Source organism: Sinohyriopsis cumingii, chromosome 18 (assembly GCF_028554795.1).
Source record: "Sinohyriopsis cumingii isolate HCF-2022 chromosome 18, ASM2855479v2, whole genome shotgun sequence".
NCBI lineage: Eukaryota > Metazoa > Mollusca > Bivalvia > Unionida > Unionidae > Sinohyriopsis > Sinohyriopsis cumingii.
Genome location: NC_142978.1, coordinates 24979215 through 24997256, shown reverse-complemented (window position 1 = coordinate 24997256; position 18042 = coordinate 24979215). Strand labels below are relative to the sequence as shown.

The window sequence follows — 18042 nt, the reverse complement described above, 5'->3', positions numbered from 1 at the left end:
TTTTTTTTTTTTCTTTTTTTTTCTTCTTTAAAATGTTCTAAAAGGAGAGGGGATGTTCTATGCTGTTTATAGAGGTTCTTAGTAGATATCATGTATGAAGAGAGATTTTCAAGGTTATTATGGCATTACTAGTGGAGGTGTTTAGGGTGTGTTTCCTACGTTATGTTATTTATAAGTTTTTAGATATTACCTCTTTAAGTTATTTATTAATTGATGTTTTTAGAGATTGAATGTTATTTATACTTTATTTAGCAAGAGACCGGAGTCCTAGCCGATTACACGGTTCGTTAAGGACATCTAGGACCGGAATCCTAGCTGATTACTCGGTTCGTTAAGGACATCTAGGACATCCGATTTTGCGGCTTCCTTAGTATTTTATAGGTGCTTCGTAAGTGAATTATTTATTAATACTTTTATAACATTGAATGATATGTTATGGGTTTTTATGTGGTGGCTTCTAAATTTATTTAGCTAGTTACTGGGTCTTTTGGTTTTGTGGCGATAGTAATTATATTTTGTTCCTAAGTCCTGCTGAGTCTATGAATTGATTTATATTTTTATATGCTGATTGTTTATTTTTATTAGAGTCCATAAGTAACTCTGGGTATGTGTGTGGTGATCCAATCTCTTTTTGGTTTTTGATAAATATTTTCCGAGCGGGTTGATATTTTGGGCATATATTGAATACGTGGTGTAGATCTTCGGTGGTGTGGCAGTTAAAGCAGTTAATGGTTGCTGGTTTGGGTCCTATAAACCTTCCAAAACTGCTTGCTAGTTTAGTTTTTCCAGTTATTATCCTGTTTATGGTTTTCTGTTCTAAACAGGTACCCTTAGGTAGCTGTATGTTCCTATCTACGTTTTTTGGGGGGGTTTCATGGTGCTTTTAACCTTTTGTGGAGGAGTTCCAAAAATCTTGCCATGTTTGGTCTATATATGTTTGTGCTAAGCTTATTGCTTCTGTAGAGCTATAGTTAAGCTTGATAGGGTTTTGATCTCCTAGTTTGGTTTTTGCAACTTTGTCTGCTGTTTCGTTGCCAGATATTCCAATGTGCGACTGTATCCACATGAGCTCGACTAATTGATGTGCTGTGGTGACATCGTCGATTAATTGGCATGCTCTGTCGAGGAATTGTTCCCTAGAGCGTGTATTGCGATTTTGGATCGATTTGATAACGCTTAGGGAATCGCTTATAATGACTGCTTTAGGTATTTGGTTGTCTTTGATCCATTGTAGTGATTCAAGTATAGCCCAGAATTCAGTGGTGTAAATGGAGCAATAGTCGGGTAATCTGGATCCCGTTTGTATATTGAATTCAGGGAAGACTATTGCTGCTGCTGTTCTTGGTGGGTTGTTTGTTTTTTATCCATCGGTATATATTTTAACATAGTCCCGGTATTTCTGGTTGATTTCATTTACCAGTACAGGTTTTAGTAAGTTTTCTTGTCCTTCTTTATTGCCTAATTTGGTAGCTTCAATGTTAATCCTTGGTGGTTTTTGTAACCATGGTGATTTGTTCTGGTCTGTATTGTTTGTTACCTGTTTTTTTAGTAGAGGTATCTTTTCTCTTAGTTCAAGGATTACTTTGCCACTTGGTGTGATAGGTATGATTTTGGGTTTGAAGACAACTTTACACTTATTTATAGCTATTTTGGTGGGAAGAAGGCAATTTGTAAATAACGCATGTAAAGGCAGCTGAGGAAACTAACATCGGCCACCGCGTTGAGTAGACCCAGGAGTTGCAGATGCTTTCTTGCAAAGATACACACAATATCGGAAATCAACTATATGAATTTGATAATTAGTGCCGGCACAATTGCGTGACGAAATCAAGGCGGGAGTTTCGAAAACAGTTCCTGCTCAGGTGGACAAAAGATATGGATTGAGTTAGGTTTTACATGTCACGACTGATCAGAAAACCTAATTAACACAAACGAAATATTATATAGTTTCTGCCCTAGACAAAGGTAAACGTGCCACTCATATTGTTGGAGGATATCGTTGAGATACATCGCCTTTGCTGCTGGTAAGATCGACTGGAAGAGAGATACTGACGACTCAGTTGATTATGTTTCTGAAAAACCATTGTTAGATATTGAGGCCGAACGTGAAATCAGTAAATGGTTCCTAGGAACATGAATCGAAGGAATGTAAGCGAGGATATGGGCATAGGTGTGAAATTATCTGTCGTTTAAGTCATCCATTTTAACGGAACATTTTACAGACCCTGCCGCCTCAATTTTGAACCTCAGTGCGTCTATGTATTTATGGAGCCTGCTGAGGTCTATGATTAGTTTGATACTCCGACTGACCTTGTGTACTATAAACAGCCCGGAGTAAAACCAAGGAGAGTTTGAGTTACTAATTAACTCCAAAGCCCACTTATCCAGTAGCGATTACATTTATTTTTGTAAACTTTCTGCCTTCTCCTGGTCAGATGGCATATCCGTTTTGAACGAGGAAGTCTAAAGGGGGAAAAGGTTGGATGAATTAAACCCAAGGACCGGATGAAACAACTTGGATCGCTGCATACTGACACTATTACCATTTCTAGATCAACCATGTATACTGACGCTCTTACGATTTATTAGAAAATAAAGTTAAACAATTTAAAGGAAAAGAACTCACATCCAAAGTGTTTGATAGACACTGTTTCTGTAGGTGAGGAGCTTAGCTCAAGTTAGGCTATTGGCGATATACCAATATATGCATGATTTTGTTGTGAATAAAATTTTGAAATAACTATTATCTTGACCCAAAAATATTCTGAAATGTAATCTTTATAAGTTGCAATACATCTTGTGACCAGTAAGTTTGGACTGGAATTTATTTCATCAAATTACTGAATTCAAGTGATTCTTTTCTCTTGAAATACAAAAGTGCTCTAATAAAATTCTTGGATAAAGACGTTCACTGGAACTTATCATGATGTCAAACCTGAAATTATATTACTATGAGTCAACAAAAGACTGTTGGTACATCAACACTCAACGAGCTACCACAGACACAACATCACCTCCAGTTTTTGGATTAAATTTGGATTTCTACTGAATTCTATTTAGGATCATTTGGGATTTAATTCGTAATATCGTAAGTTCCGTTTCATTACAAGTTTGCTTTTTATTCTAGGGAAATAAAGTATTTGTTGAATTTTATAAAGATGGTTGATTTTAACTCTTTTGTATACTTATTTTATGAGCATAGACGCGGAACTTTGTTTCCATGCATTAAAGTATCTATGTATGTCATTCAAACATCATATAATTAATGATCCTTAAAGAACACCGACCAACGACAGCAGTAACAATGGTGCTAAATGTTGCATAATCATGGCCGGATCGAAAAACTGAAGTAAAAATAGTTCTGACCATGATATTTCAACACACTTAGACTGAGCCTTGTATCTAGTTTTTGCCTACAACAATCTAAAACGCTGTTTCAAGATTGAAATATTTTGTGATTGATTGAAAAGTATGACAGGTTTTGATGTACAATTCATATAGATTGTGTAGGGTACTGTACTATTTCAACCACATGTGTCATTTTTGAGAATGTGAGTACACATTCGTGAATGGCAATTGTTTAGTGTACGTCCCTTTGAAGTTCATTATGTATGTATACGTACGTACATACATACATACATACATACATACGGCGTCAGCTTTTATTAACCAACTACAGTGCCAGCCTGCCATTCCAAAAAGGAAAATAACGATCTTCAAACTTTACAACTGGATGTTTTATCATGATAACAAATGTGTAGATTAAACAACCAGAAATTAACACATGTTGACAAAAATACCTTAGTATTCAATATTAAAAAACAAAAATACTATTGTATTAAAGAACAAAAAGGCGTCTTCCTAAGTACTATGATATATACTTAACTCAGTCTCAAATGATTAAGATTTTCAAGCCTGGTGTGTGTGTATATATATATATATATATATATATATATATATATATATATATATATATATATATATATACAAATTCATACTTGTAATAATTACTCAGCATTTATTTTACCTTTCTTCACTTATGAATAATTGTCAACAAGAAATAACTGTACTCTTATCAGGGCTTACAATGCTAATAATTATCCAAGGTATTCTTTGCTCTTACACTATTTCGATTCACGCGTGAATATCGGTTTTGGACTTTCCTTACCATTACAGAATCATAGTAGCGGTATCCACTTGAAAGAGTTTCTTTCTCTGGTGCCCTAGTTAGGTTTGGGTCAAAACATCCAGGCTCAAAACTCTGGTAATAAATAAGGTATTTCTTCATAGCACAAACATGAGTTAAAACATACAATGAGACTATTTTGACGGACGCATCAATGTAATGGACATCTGGTTGTACCGATATCATTTTAAACCCTTTTCTTAACTTGGCATACATTTGTAGCTTTTATATAAATCCTAGGTATTCATTAACAGAACATTTTAGAATCATTTGTGTTTCTCAAAACAGATCAGAATGGTTGAATAATAATTAAATTAACATGCACGCTAACTATTCGTCTTGTGATTATGATAAATTGTATAATTCATCTATACGTTGCTTTGGCTTTCAAACACTAAAGACAAATGTTAAACAAGTCAAAAGGTTTATTTGTCACTTTCATTAGATGGAAAATAGACACCAACACGCATTTGTTGAACAGAAAGCACTTATCTCCCCTATATTCAATTCCTTATGAGTCCAACCCTGAAAAATTCTTTCATATTTGATCAAAACTGGTAAGGTGTGTTTGGAGGTTTTATTTACAGTTTCAATTGGTTATAATAATGCCAATAATTAATGACATATTGTCATCATTGGTTTCTTAAATTCTCAATTACAAATGTATCCATTATTATCTTAGTCATAAACTGAGTTATATAACAATTGTGTTCGATATGGAAAAAAGATGTGCCATCATCAGAGTTGTTCCTTTGAATCTAAACGATATTAATGAATATATGGTTTGTTAAAATTTGATATTTAAGGTTTCCTTAGAAATAACCTTGTATCTTTATCCGTTTCAGTCCATTTCTGTATAGTAGCGTTACTTGATTTATCATTTTAATTATACTAACCTGGATTGCCATTATTAATGATTATATATAATCTAAAAATGATTTCCATATTTGATAATGAGAGTCACATCAAGCAACATTATAATAATTCCAGACAAAATTAAAGGTCTTTATGCAATGTCTTCCTTTTCCACATGTCATAAAATAATGAAATTTATATTTGTCCAGTTTAATGACCAGCCGCCCACTGGCCCAGGTCTACAAGAGACAGCAAGACTTAGTAAATGTCCATCCTTGTTCAAATCTCAAAGAAGAATCAATCAGAGTAGAAATTATTCAACTTCGATACATGAAATTTCAACCTAATGAGTTTACCAATTTTCGACTTGGTTTAATATTATTCTCCGAACCTTACGCACTTGCAAGTTTAGTCCTAGAAGTTACGAATAATAACATGATGGAATTATAGTCGAAATAATTGATTATAAACTTAAACTACAGAACGTAAACTTTAAGTTGATGAGGTGTCCTATTTTATAATTACAGACAATAATATAGGTGCCGTGATAATTGATAGCGTTTAAATGTAAATACATTTGACCTACCTTGCAATCTCCCAGAACAACAAGACACATCAATATCGTGGCTCTTTCAGGATGATTTGCAAATTCAGAGTAGTGAAGACAATTAATTGGCGAATCACTGAAATTAAGATAAAATTAACACCTTTTCTAGTGTACATCAGTTACTTATATTTATGTAATCCTTTAGATTTATATTTATTTTCATGGCTTTGCGTGCAAATCACGTTAAATTGTGACAAATAGCAATTAGCAGAGTATATGAATAAATTCCTATATTATTTCTTAGCGCGGATTTTGATAGCTTGACGAATGAGCTTTGGGCCGCTTCCATACTCAGTTAACGAAATTTGACTTGTTTATTGAGGACAGTTTATCTGAAAAGTCCTTCTGTAGGAATCTCTTAAGAAAACATATGTCTTTAATGTCAGAATAACAATCATATATTATTTGTTGCAAGCTAAAGAACAGAAAACTCTTGAAAGACTTTGAACATCAGTGTTTATATCCTTGCGACATGCCGATCGACGTAAGTTGTTTAGATATTTTGGCATTCCCTGTAGATCCATACTGACAAACCACTTATTCATCTCTATGACCCACAAGTCAAATATAATGATTATAGTGTATCTCTGAAATATTTTTTGATATTTATGACTGGAGAACGGTGACAAATCTGAAATTTGTTGATCTCTAACTGTTCTGCAAAGTTAAATAATGGTAAAATATTTCTTTGTGGTCGACCTGCTTATTAAGGATTCCAAAGTATAGAGAGGCCAAGAGAATTAACAGTTTGAGTTTTACAATAAGTTTCACTGTCAACCGTTGACTATTCAAGGTAATTTTTGATTGGCTGATGCAAAAATTTAAAACTCAAAATCATGATCAGATGATATATGAATTACGATCCGAGTAACTTAAGCGAAGGCTTCTTAAGTCCCTCCACGATAAAAGAAGCTATGAACATGATGAAGGTGAGAGACCGTCCGTCTCGAGCGTACAGTGGACTAACCCAGCAACATACCCAGAGACTCAGCGACTGCAAATGTGTGTATTTATCGCTTTGCTATCAAGAGTTGAATTTCTATCTCACATGATTTGTTGATTTCAAGTTTCAGTCAAACCTCTGAAGAAAAGCTCTAATCATTTTGACTAATCAATACTTCACCTTGCGGGAACAAACTTGCAATATTAGGTAATGTATAACATTCGAGCATTGTTGAGTATGCAGGAAAAGAATACCTTTGGCTGATTTCGACTCTATAGACGCCAGGAGTAACTTGTTACTCACTGTATAATTTCATTTAGTCGCGATCACTTGATGAATATTAGCAATTCAGTTCATACAAAGCATCACTAAATTTATTCATAAAACTAGGGTTGTTTGCTATATCAATTAGTTAAAAATAACATGTTTTGAAAGGAATATACGGTAGCAAAGCTTCTTTATTGGCATTTGGGTGAAACATTTGACACAATTATGAGTATTTTAAATCGTGTACGTCATAGCCAAACATTACAAAGCAGTCTATATTAAAAATACCACCTGCTTACTGTAAGAAAAGTTATGAACCTCTTGAACGGTTATGTAGACACAAAACATTCAGTCATAAATTCATTCATTCAACCTTCCATTTAATAGAATTCTTTTTAGGACGACATGATATACATACATGTCAAGAGACAAAACTACTGATTAATGACTACTACTACAGGAAATACTACTACTACTACTATTCCTACTACTACTACTACTACTACTAATAATAATAATAACAATAATAAAATAACAACAATCCCAAAAAACACAAATGATAACACCTACCATTACTACTACTACTTCTACTACTCTAGGGGCCCCGCATGATCGAAGAATCTAAAGCGCTCACTGAAATATCTCTTCTGTCCGCATGGGTTCGCGTCTAGGATTTACCAACGTGGGCAAGTGATAATGCTTGCCAATATTTTTTTTATGTATCTTTGGACACCTAAGACCTTCAGCTATGATAAACGGATAGGCCTATGAAGTGACCGTTTCTATTCGATGAGGACGACCTCGTTTAGTTTTCCGTTACCTGCTTTGTATTGGTTCGGCAACCCGGCCTAGCGTGTTTCAGTAATAATTGGCATGCACTGCCTTACTCAGGCATTGCACCTGCTGGCTGGGTTCTGTGAATGCAATAGTGGTTTTGTGACACCTGCAAATGATCGGTATTTGTGTCCTCTTTTTATATAGATAACGGTGACGCATTATTTTGTTTCTTGCTGTTAACCCATACATGTTTTTGTGTGAAATTTCCCAAAGGTTCAAATTTTGTTTGTCTCTTTAATATCTCTTATTTTAGTAGTTTGGAAAAAACAAAAATAAAGCTTTGAGGAATTGAAGCTTGCGGGTCATATTTTCTTTCTTTACTTTTTGAAAATGCATATTAGGTGAGAAATAGCTTCTGTTAGGTAAGTAGTTTATCCCGTTTTCTCCCTGCAATTTAAAACTTATCATGTGCTGAGAACAGGCGTTAAACAATCAGAACTAGTTGGTATACTCTGCATGGTCACTTTGCAATAATGTAGATGGAGACAGTAATTGTGCCCATCTGTATTAATCACCCGTATCATCATTATCAACATTAGTTCAATAATATTCCACTAGATTATATATGCAAATGGTGTATTGTTTTATTCAATATATTGGTTCACGACAGTATCCATAAATACTGCTATATCAATGTCGTGCAATATGTTATTTCTTTCCAGGTAATTGTTCACGTTCGTGATGATCACAGAAACCTACGTTGTTCAATACAGTGCACCACCCTTTTGGTTGCAGTGCACTCTTATGTTGACTATGCTTCGCTTTTATGTTAAGAATTCACTGTATGATATAAAATTAGCACACATTTAATGTACTCTATTTCACAAGTAAGCAAGATTTTGCATGGCGCATATATATATATATATATATATATATATATATATATATATATATATATATATATATATATATATATATATATATATTGATAGAGATCGAGTTAGTGTTACGTTTATAAAGAGGGGATGAAACAATTCTTTTGGCGTAATGAAATATTGCGCACCACATAGAAACTAATGCAGTTTTATTTTATGCTAAGCAGTGAATTACTAGATTTTCTAATTAAAATAATAATGATATTTCACTGTTCACTACAGGAACTACTTTTTGGGGTCAGAACATACTTACCTCCCTTTGATTTTCTGACAGTGAACTACATTTTCCTTATGTAGTGTTTGTTTTCTTATTAATAACCCTTGTCTATTATCCTTGAAACTTGTAGTTTGTTATTCTGGAAATATCAGTTAATTTTTATCAATCTGATGTGGAACTAATTTTGTGCGCAGGAACACATAACACAGCATAACCTGTATGGTAAACAGCTGACATTACCGTAAGAAATCTGCTAATTCACTGTGTCACAAACTTTAGGTAGCCAACGTATGTGAGCATAAAATAAAAAGAATATTTGCTTGAAACTAGTGAATAACGGATACATTTCATCTCGTGGGTGAAAAACTCTAGTATTTTCACTCGTGGCTTTGCCAACCGTGAAAATACTGAGTTTTTCATCCACTCGATGAAATATATCCGTTATTCGCTCGTTTAAAGCAAATATCCTCTATATATGCAACATTTAGCTTCTGTTTAAAATGTATTCTGATACAAGTTTGTGATATTGTAGGGCCCTGGAACTTCTTTATCTGTCTCTGCTCCGGGTGTTGGTCAGTCTATCAATTTTAATTCAGTGGATGCTGACCTCGATCTCTCTATCTGTGGATCAATCATAGTAAAATTGATAGACTGACCACCAACGAGAGAGAGAGAGAGAGGTGTAGGATAAAAAAAATAACTATATAGACAGTAGTAAGGGTTAGTTATGCGTATTAATGGATTGGAGCTACAGCAATATCTATTACCTCCAATTTGAATTTTATTTTGTTTGACCTATTTTCTCAGGTCCTACATGCCGGCAATCGAATGACAGCCATTTCAGTGCTTAAACCAACTTTAAAATGTAGATCAAACGAATACCTTTTATGTTTTTATTCAATTTGAATATAAACAACTCAGAAACAGAAAAAGCGTAACAATCGCCAGCAAGATTGTAGTCCACGGGCAGCAGAACAACATTTTTTTTTTATTGCTTTGAGTAGAACGTCATTTCTCAGCGCAAGATAGTTCATAAATGACGGACAATATAAGTGGTGGAGGAAAAGTCCGGGAAAAACAAACCACCGACCCACCAGAAGCTGGCGGCAGCTTTCTCACATGTTCACACTGAAACCCACGCTGACAGAAGTGAGATAAAAGCGATCTGTAAAGGCGAGCGCTTAAGACCACTCTGCCACCCTGGGACCCACAACATTGTGTATTGGATACAGTCGCTTGAATCCGGGGAGTTAACTCCATCCATCTATATACAGCTTATTGTAGTCAGCCTTAACTCCAATGGAAATGTATATGTATTCGTTTGTATGTGGTGTAAATAAAATAAAATGTATCACTGATACAACACTCGTTGAATGAAGCCTCGTTTCCGTTTAGTGTAAATAAGAAAATGTCGCGTGGTATTTCAAAGATACTTGGCGCATTTTCTATCTCCCCCTCCTCTCCTCCATATATATATAAATAAAACACCTGAAGTAAAAGCTGATTCCGAAGTGGCCCATTCTGCTCATTGTCTGGTCCAAGCCTCCCTCACATATCCTGGACTTCTCAACGCATGTGCAATGATATAGAGAGCGGATGTTTAGTTTGAAATCTGTAAGAGACGCAAGATTAAGTACAGTGATGGTATCATCACTTGATGGACTGTCAGAATACTACGAAAATACGGTAAACTTAACTCTTCCAATGCCCTTTATATCACTGACAGGTGCAATCAATCCACAAAGTTATACACGATTTGTTACAAGTTATTAGAAAGAATACGTTTGGTTAGGCGAAAGGATACGTCAAACCTTATGACTGAGAGTATAGGGCGTAGGGAGATCAAAGTCTACCTCCCAGTTCATAAAAAAGAACATTTATGGACTGTTATATTTCTTATTAATGTAGCTCCTTACACTTTCGGCTCTAGTTCGACTGTAGTGGTGTTTCCATGGTTATGGCACTTTTCTTCAATGACCTCAGCACTTAATAACCTTCATGTGTTTCAATATTGTAAAACTTCAAACCATGCTCAATATGATCAATGGAAATTCCATTACTTTATAACCCAAATAATCTTAACATTTAATAACATAATATACATAATATAAAAGTAGAAATAACGGTTACAAATTGACTTTCTTGTTGCCGGAGTCTTTTATAGCTGTTTAGTACAGAATGGTCAAAACAATACACAAAAACATGCAAAAAACATCACGTCTACCTTCATCACATAAATGGATGTAAAGAAGAAAAAACACTTCTTATCATAGAATTTAATCAAAATCTACTCTCTGTAATGAACATTCTAATACTAACCAGGTTTATGGTTTGTCATTTCTTCCAGTTCTGATTTGAATCTGTCTGAAAGACTCGCGTTTTCAAGTCTTTCAATCTTAGCCACCTTGATATTTGCTTTTAAAAATTCCCGTGAAATAGTCTCATATTCCGTTTCTCCAGATTGTAGTTGGATCAGGACGTAGGGTCTTTTTGGTGGTTTTGCCATGGCAGTATAAATAAGCTGTCTCTATAATAGTCAAAGTCTTTAAAGTTCTGAAATAATAAATTAAAAAGTAGATTCATCCCACTAAACTCATTTTCGCACATGGTCGAAACGTTCACGAGTTGATAATACAAGATTATAACAAATTGTTAATTGTTTAAAGTAGTTATCCAGTATCCAATTTCACCATGCTTGGCACACACGATACATTCAAAACACAAAACCTAACAACAGTGCCTATAATTCACGTATCACCCCATCATATGTAACATTATTCAATGCTTCTATCAGTATTAGCAACATAAGGAAGTTCATAACAAAGTAATTCAACGTTTAAAATGTGAAGGGTTACAATTATAGTGATAACTAGTTTACCAGGTCTCCACCCTCTGTTAGAATATATATATATATATATATGTATGTATGGAAATAGCATGTACAATCCACCAACGCACGTCGCATCTACCTATCTGCCCTCGCATTTGAAAACTTGATAGGGTATGTGCACAACAATTGTTTGCAGTGGGAAATTAATTAGACATGCAAAGATACAATGAATTGGTACTTTTCATCAGAATGAATCATTCCATTTTGTCATCGAGTAGTCAACGTTAAACAAATATTAGATATGCCTATCATATTGAGTAGTCAACTTTAAACAAATACAAGATGTGCCTGTCACATCGAGTAATCAACTTTGAACAAATACAAGATATGTCTATCATACTGAGTAGTCAACTTTGAAAAACTACAAGATATGCCTATCACATCGAGTAGTCAACTTTGAACAAATACAAGATATGCCTATTACATCGAGTAGTCAAATTTGAACAAATACAAGATATGCCTATCACATCGAGTAGTCAACTTTAAAGAAATATCAGATATGCCTATCACGAGCACCGAAGCCATCAGAGAATTTATATATCTGAACTATTTCAAACAATATTTCAGAATAGAGGCTCAAAAAAGAAAAGTCTATTGTATGGGTTCAAAACATTTATTCAAGTATATACATGGGCTCTCTGGCCTGTGCTTTGGTCTAAGCACTATCCATTTAATACATAAGCATTTCTACATCAAACAAACCTATTTACTAGTTATTTAGTTCTTGGCTCTAGTAAACCTGTTTACATTTAATGTTCATTTATAAGAAAAAGCTAACACAAAACAAGTAACATGCAATCAAATAGGACAAAGTTCCTGTTTCTCTCTCTCTCTATTCGTCTCACACGTTGTTAAAAATCTGGTCAGCTAGCACTTGTGTCCCAGCGTAGGTATTTCCCATCACTTAATCCGTTTCATTCGTAAATCGGCTGTTATATCCATCGTGCTAGGTACACTTATCAGTAAGCAGATCAAGTGCAGTCATCGTCTTCTTCCCATGGAGGTACAATGTATACCATATGAATGGTTACTTTTCCTTCGTTGATGTCAAATTTTCCTCTCATCGACTGCACGTCTTCAATAGTCCTCAAAAGTTTGGAAGAAGTTTTTTCTGCAGGTGTGCTAAATCCGAGACATACAGGTGAGTTCAAACTGTCGTGATACATAGATAGGCTCAAATGACCTCGATCTTTGACTTGGCAATGACATTTGAGTTCCTCTAACAGTGAGTCAAGTAGGTCCGTAATGAAACCTGCTACTTCCTTGGCTGAAATGTCAGACGCGAAGTCTCTAAATTTCACCGTGTAGGTGTAAGTTGTCGTTCTAAATTTTCTTGAGGTCGCTGTCTGAGTCATTTGGATGCTAAAATACTCCTGTAGGTCTACTGAATCCTTTCCCTTCTTGGACGCACTTTGCTGTGACGGTATGGTAGTGAAAGAGGTCAGTGATGTTTGTTCCTTCTCTTTTTTCATCTGCGTAGAGTGATTCATCTTTCTCGTTGCTTGTCCTCGCAATGAAGTGTCGTTCTTGGAAGTCGTCCTTTTTTATACTGGGCGATATCAGTATGTCCATAAGGTAAAGTTTTGTGGTCTGGAAGTTTCACTGGTTGCATGTAGTTTGTCATGGCGTTAGTACATAAATAAGATGTGTTACTGCATTGGTGATGTGATAGTGAGGCAAAGAATCACACCCGAGTTTCTCGTTGGACTAAGTCTTACACTCTATACTTGCTGTTTGAAGGGATTCATGTTTTCTCGATTGGTCTTAGTAGTGACAATGAACTGTTGGTCTTGGACGTTGTCCTTTTTTATATGCTGACCAATATTGATGTGACCGTACGGCAAAGTAAAGTGGTTGGGAAGTCGCACTCGCTTCTGGTACACGATTTGATAGACTTTTTCCAAGGGTCGACTGACGATGTGGTGAGTGGGTAAACGTACAATCTTGTTCGGCTGGTAGGTGGTCACTTTAAAGTTTGCATCCTCTCCAGACTGCAAGGCTTCTTTCAATACGCCAAAGTTGACCACACGACTGGTACGATAATTCAGAGTCAATCCTTTCACTTTACACTCTGTGTGCACTTCTCCTTGTTGGTCCCGGTATTCGAAGCCGTAATTTTTAGGACCGCCACTCGCGAAACTTAGAATCTTGTCGTCAGGATGTTCATCTGTCCAGGCTCCTAAACGGTCTCCTTCGATGTTAGGGTGTTGCTGACCCGGTCGATCGATGTAGATGCAACTGTCCGTGTCAAAGTACAGGACGCGATCCCCTAACAGTTCTAAAGCTTCGTACAATTCTAAGCGAGCATGAGCTGTCACGTAAGCCGCAATGATGACATTTCCAAATGCGTCGGCTTGTACAAAGTCCAGATCTTCTTCGTAATTGACCAAGATCAAATCCTCGCGAACGACGTCCACGTGTTTGATGAATTTGGTTTTGTCGTGAATCATCTGGAAGTAGCGGGAAGGTTCTGTCAAATATTCCGTCTTGGGTAAACACGGTCGTTGTGCCATTTTTCCCCACAAGCAATTTAACATCACTTTGGCAAACGATCGCCTGCCTTCGTTTTTCTCGATGTGATCTAAAGTGATACCTTCTTGTTCCCGGTATTTCTCTTTGAATTTTATTTGGTCTTCGGGAGTGTGACACCAGGAAGGATAGCCGCTGGCTTCTTGCTTCAGTTTCAAAAAGGCATCCACGTAGTCTGCGAAAATGCCTTTCTGAGTGGGGTCACCCTTGTGGTATTGTTCTGTCTTGGGAAAGTGGCAAATTTCGTACACTTCTAACAGTTGGTATCCCATGTCCAGAGCACTGAACAATTCCACGCTGACCCAGGTTCCCGTCAAGGCCCGTTCTTCTTGGGTGTGCTGACAAGGCTGATCTTGGTTGCACGTTTCGGCACAAGTACGGCACAATGGAAACATCAGTTTGCCTTGACAATGATGAGGTAAGACGGGATGGTATAGGTTCGTGGGAGGCAAAACTTTGCACTTGATCAAGCCTTCGTATTGTTGAATGTTGACCAGGTCGATGTGTTCCGTCAGCAATCGCGGGTGCCCTGTAGGAAAGTGACAATATTTTCACACGTAAGGATACAGCGAACACACATCCAAGTATTTGATTTCTTCTCCTTTCTCTTCGTCGGCTTGGTACAGCAAACAGGTGGCATTGGTCCTTCCTCCGTACAAACTATCCCTCGGGTTCAGGGGGTCCATCAGCTTGTAACTTTCCACGAGTCGTTTAAACTCGGGATCGATTTTCAAACGGTGATCGTATTCGTGTTCCCACATTTCCACCACTTGGTAGCCTTGCTGTTCTAACTTCAAGCGTCGCTGACAAGTGTCCTGGTACAGGTCTTCCATGGTCCGTTGTAAAAACTGATTTTTAGTGTCACGATCAGGGTAGCAGACGGGACATCCGTGAAATAAGCAACCGTTAAACTCATACACGATCTTCGGGTTTTTTAAGTCCCAGCCATCGACCGAATACGTTCCGATGGTCTTTTCGGCTCCTCCGTTGCGGGCATGCTGAATCCATTTGCCTTCCTTGTCGCACAAGTAATGTAACCAGCGTAGGGCTTTGACCGAGTATTGACGTCTGATATAGTTGATCGTTTGAGGACTGATGACAGCCACGGTCTTTTGAGGCATGAATCGTTGGCGGTACACTAAGGAACACGCTTTGGCAATGGTGCAAGCTTCTTTCAAAGGATCGACCCCTCCGTGTTCCATGAACAGTTCTCGAAATTTTCCACAGCAACGTCGTAAAATGTCCACGTCGGAACGACAATACTTCAACATTTCTTCCTGAAAGTCGAAGGGGTCAGTGGCATGAGCCTGGTACCAAGCGTAGAAATCTTCTCGTTGTTCGGTACGCATGTTGTCGGGGTCGTAATAGTGAGCCTCAGGCAAATGGGGTAGAACGGCATGTTGATTGGCTTCCGTATTGAAAAAGTGAGGAAAATAACCTTTAGCCATTTCTGTCATTCCAAACGTTTTAGGCATTCGACTCAAAGGCATGGCCAAGTAACTCATCGAATCTTTAAACTGCACTTGTCCCACTTGCATGAAAATGATTTTGGCTCCGTTCAAAGTGACTTTAGGACGTTCGGTACCATGTTCCGTATAGTACCTCAAAAGAAACTGTCCATCGTATCCAGAGAAATTGTGAGCCATCACTGTGGCATGGCGATGACAATCTCGGTAACGTTCGATGTCCTCTTTGCTCCATGTCTTGTCGATGGGGTCTAAGACCCATTTGGCAAAATCGTCTAGCGTCTTAGGTTCTCGAAAGATTTTTTCACGCCCTCCAGGAAATTTGCTGCAGTGAGGGCAATAACTGAAGATAGGTTCTTGAATACACTTCTCGCACGCTCGATGAGCCACGCAGAAATTAGGAATGTGAATGCCAGTCTCTTGCATGCATTCGAAATCGAAAAAGATGAAATTGCCTTTTTTCTTCTTCCTGTGACCGTCATCTTCCTCTTGTTGGGGTTGGTATTTTTGCATGAAACATTGATGTTCCAAGTCCACGATGTGGTGACAAATGTGACATTTTTTCTTTCCTGAACATACGTGTGCCTTGGCACTATTGGTACGTATGCCTTGTCCACACGCGGGGCACAATCTCAGCAGTTGACAAGCGCATTTCTTCTGTGAACCTTGTGTTTTCAAATGTTGTTGGTAACAGGTTGGACTGCCAAACGTGCGCTGACAAGCTGGACAATGCACTGGTTCTTGTCCTTCGTCCAGACAGGGTTGAGAGGCCAAACATCCTGAGCATTTCGATCCACAATGTTTGTGTTGTTCTCGATTTTTATGGCCATAGTCACATTTCTCACAATAATAAACATATCCCAGGAATCCAGTGATACTGGTAATGGTATCGAAATGTTCATCGTAATGATAAAGGTGAATGTATTTTCCATCCTTAAAATCTTGGCCTCGAAACAACAGAGGCCCACGCACTTCTTGAGGGTGCACTTTCAAGGTGTAGCGTGGAGCTAGGACATCTTGCAATTTTTGCATTTCAGGAATGCCACAGGGTGTGTCTTTGGACAGGCCAGCTTGTTGCAACAGGAGTTCTGCTTCGTTTCGTTGTTTGGCTCGGTCCGATTGTTGAATAGTTTTCCAGGCTCTTTTCCATTCTGCTGTGTCGTTCTTGTTGGCATAGGTTCGTCCCACCACGATGGCTCGGGCTAAGCACATCTGGTCTTGAGGGTTGTTAATTTGGACGAGACTCTTTTTGGTGCTGCGAAGGTCGTTCACCAATAAGACTTTTTTGCGTCCTGTCCCTTGAGGAAGAGAGACGTGAGTCATTTTCAGTGTGGCTTTACCATCGGTGATGTCAAACTTGTCATTGGATTGTTGCACCTGTTGTATCTTGTCCATGACTTTGGAAGGGGGGGGTCAGTTCTGCGGGTCTGCTAAACTCGATCCAAACAGGGGATTTCAGGCTGTCGTGTTGTATGGATAGTGTCAAGCGATCGTCTTCTTTGGGTTGACATTGTCGCTTGAGTGTGGTGAGCAAAGAATCCCACATCTCAGTGATGAAACCTTCTGCTTTCTCCAACGGTACGTCGGACTTGAAATCTTTAAACTTCACCGTGTAGGTGTAAACCGTGGTTCTAAATTTTCTAGAGGAGCGCTTTTCCGTCTCTCGAATGTGATAGTACTTTTCAGGGTTGACTGGTGAACTTTGGTTTGGAGTAGACTCTCTCTGTCTGGTCGCAGACGTGAAAGGTGTTGGTTCAGGTTCGCTCATGTCTTCTATTTGAGCGAACACTTCTTTTCGTGTGTGAGGCGATACGTCACTTCGCTGCCTCTTACGTTCTTCTTCTCTCTCACTGAAATCGTGCGATCGTTTCATCTCGATTGCTGATTCAGAAATGATTTAACCAAGTTCATTCTTTCCATATACACCCTCTCTACCTCTCGTTGTGACAATGACTTGGTATATTTCACAAGACAAGTGAAAGCCAAGCATATAGGAACCCAACGACAGCGTTGCGTCTTAAACACCTCATGCATCTTGACGACCCTTCGATTCAAACCCTACCACGAAAGAAAATAGTTGCAAGAAAAATAAAACAGATAGTTGGTGTCTTCAAGAGAGCTAGAGACGGCACTGTGTCGCTGCGACACGTACGTACTCCAGAAAACTACGCTACTCGACAACGTGAGTGTGCTTGTCAAAAGGTTTGAATAAGATTAAAAATGTTTGTCAGTTTCAAAACGCGAACCAGTACTGTGGCCGTTTAATATTTGATGTGGCAAGAAGAAATGGTACAATACGCAACAAAGGGTTTGTACGTTTACACTCCAATCTGTCTCTACTGCAATGGTAACAGCGCTCTTGCGTTGGTA

At 37.6% G+C, this 18042-nt stretch overlaps 1 protein-coding gene across 3 annotated transcripts in view; it reads right to left on the bottom strand.

Annotated features, from left to right (window-relative positions):
- LOC149776243 (protein mono-ADP-ribosyltransferase PARP12-like) overlaps positions 1 to 18042 on the bottom strand; it is a 60904-nt gene that overhangs the window by 15912 nt on the left and 26950 nt on the right. For 2 of the 3 annotated variants that reach the window (XM_089942282.1, XM_089942281.1), the window contains exons 2-5: positions 11107 to 11340; positions 10276 to 10399; positions 5628 to 5724; positions 4169 to 4261 (exon numbers count right to left, since the gene is read on the bottom strand). In XM_089942282.1, coding sequence (XP_089798408.1) covers positions 4169 to 4261; positions 5628 to 5724; positions 10276 to 10399; positions 11107 to 11293 — 501 coding nt within the window. In that variant the 5' untranslated portion in view covers positions 11294 to 11340. The remainder of the gene's footprint in view (positions 1 to 4168; positions 4262 to 5627; positions 5725 to 10275; positions 10400 to 11106; positions 11341 to 18042) is intronic. The other variant, XM_089942283.1, reaches the window with a different exon arrangement.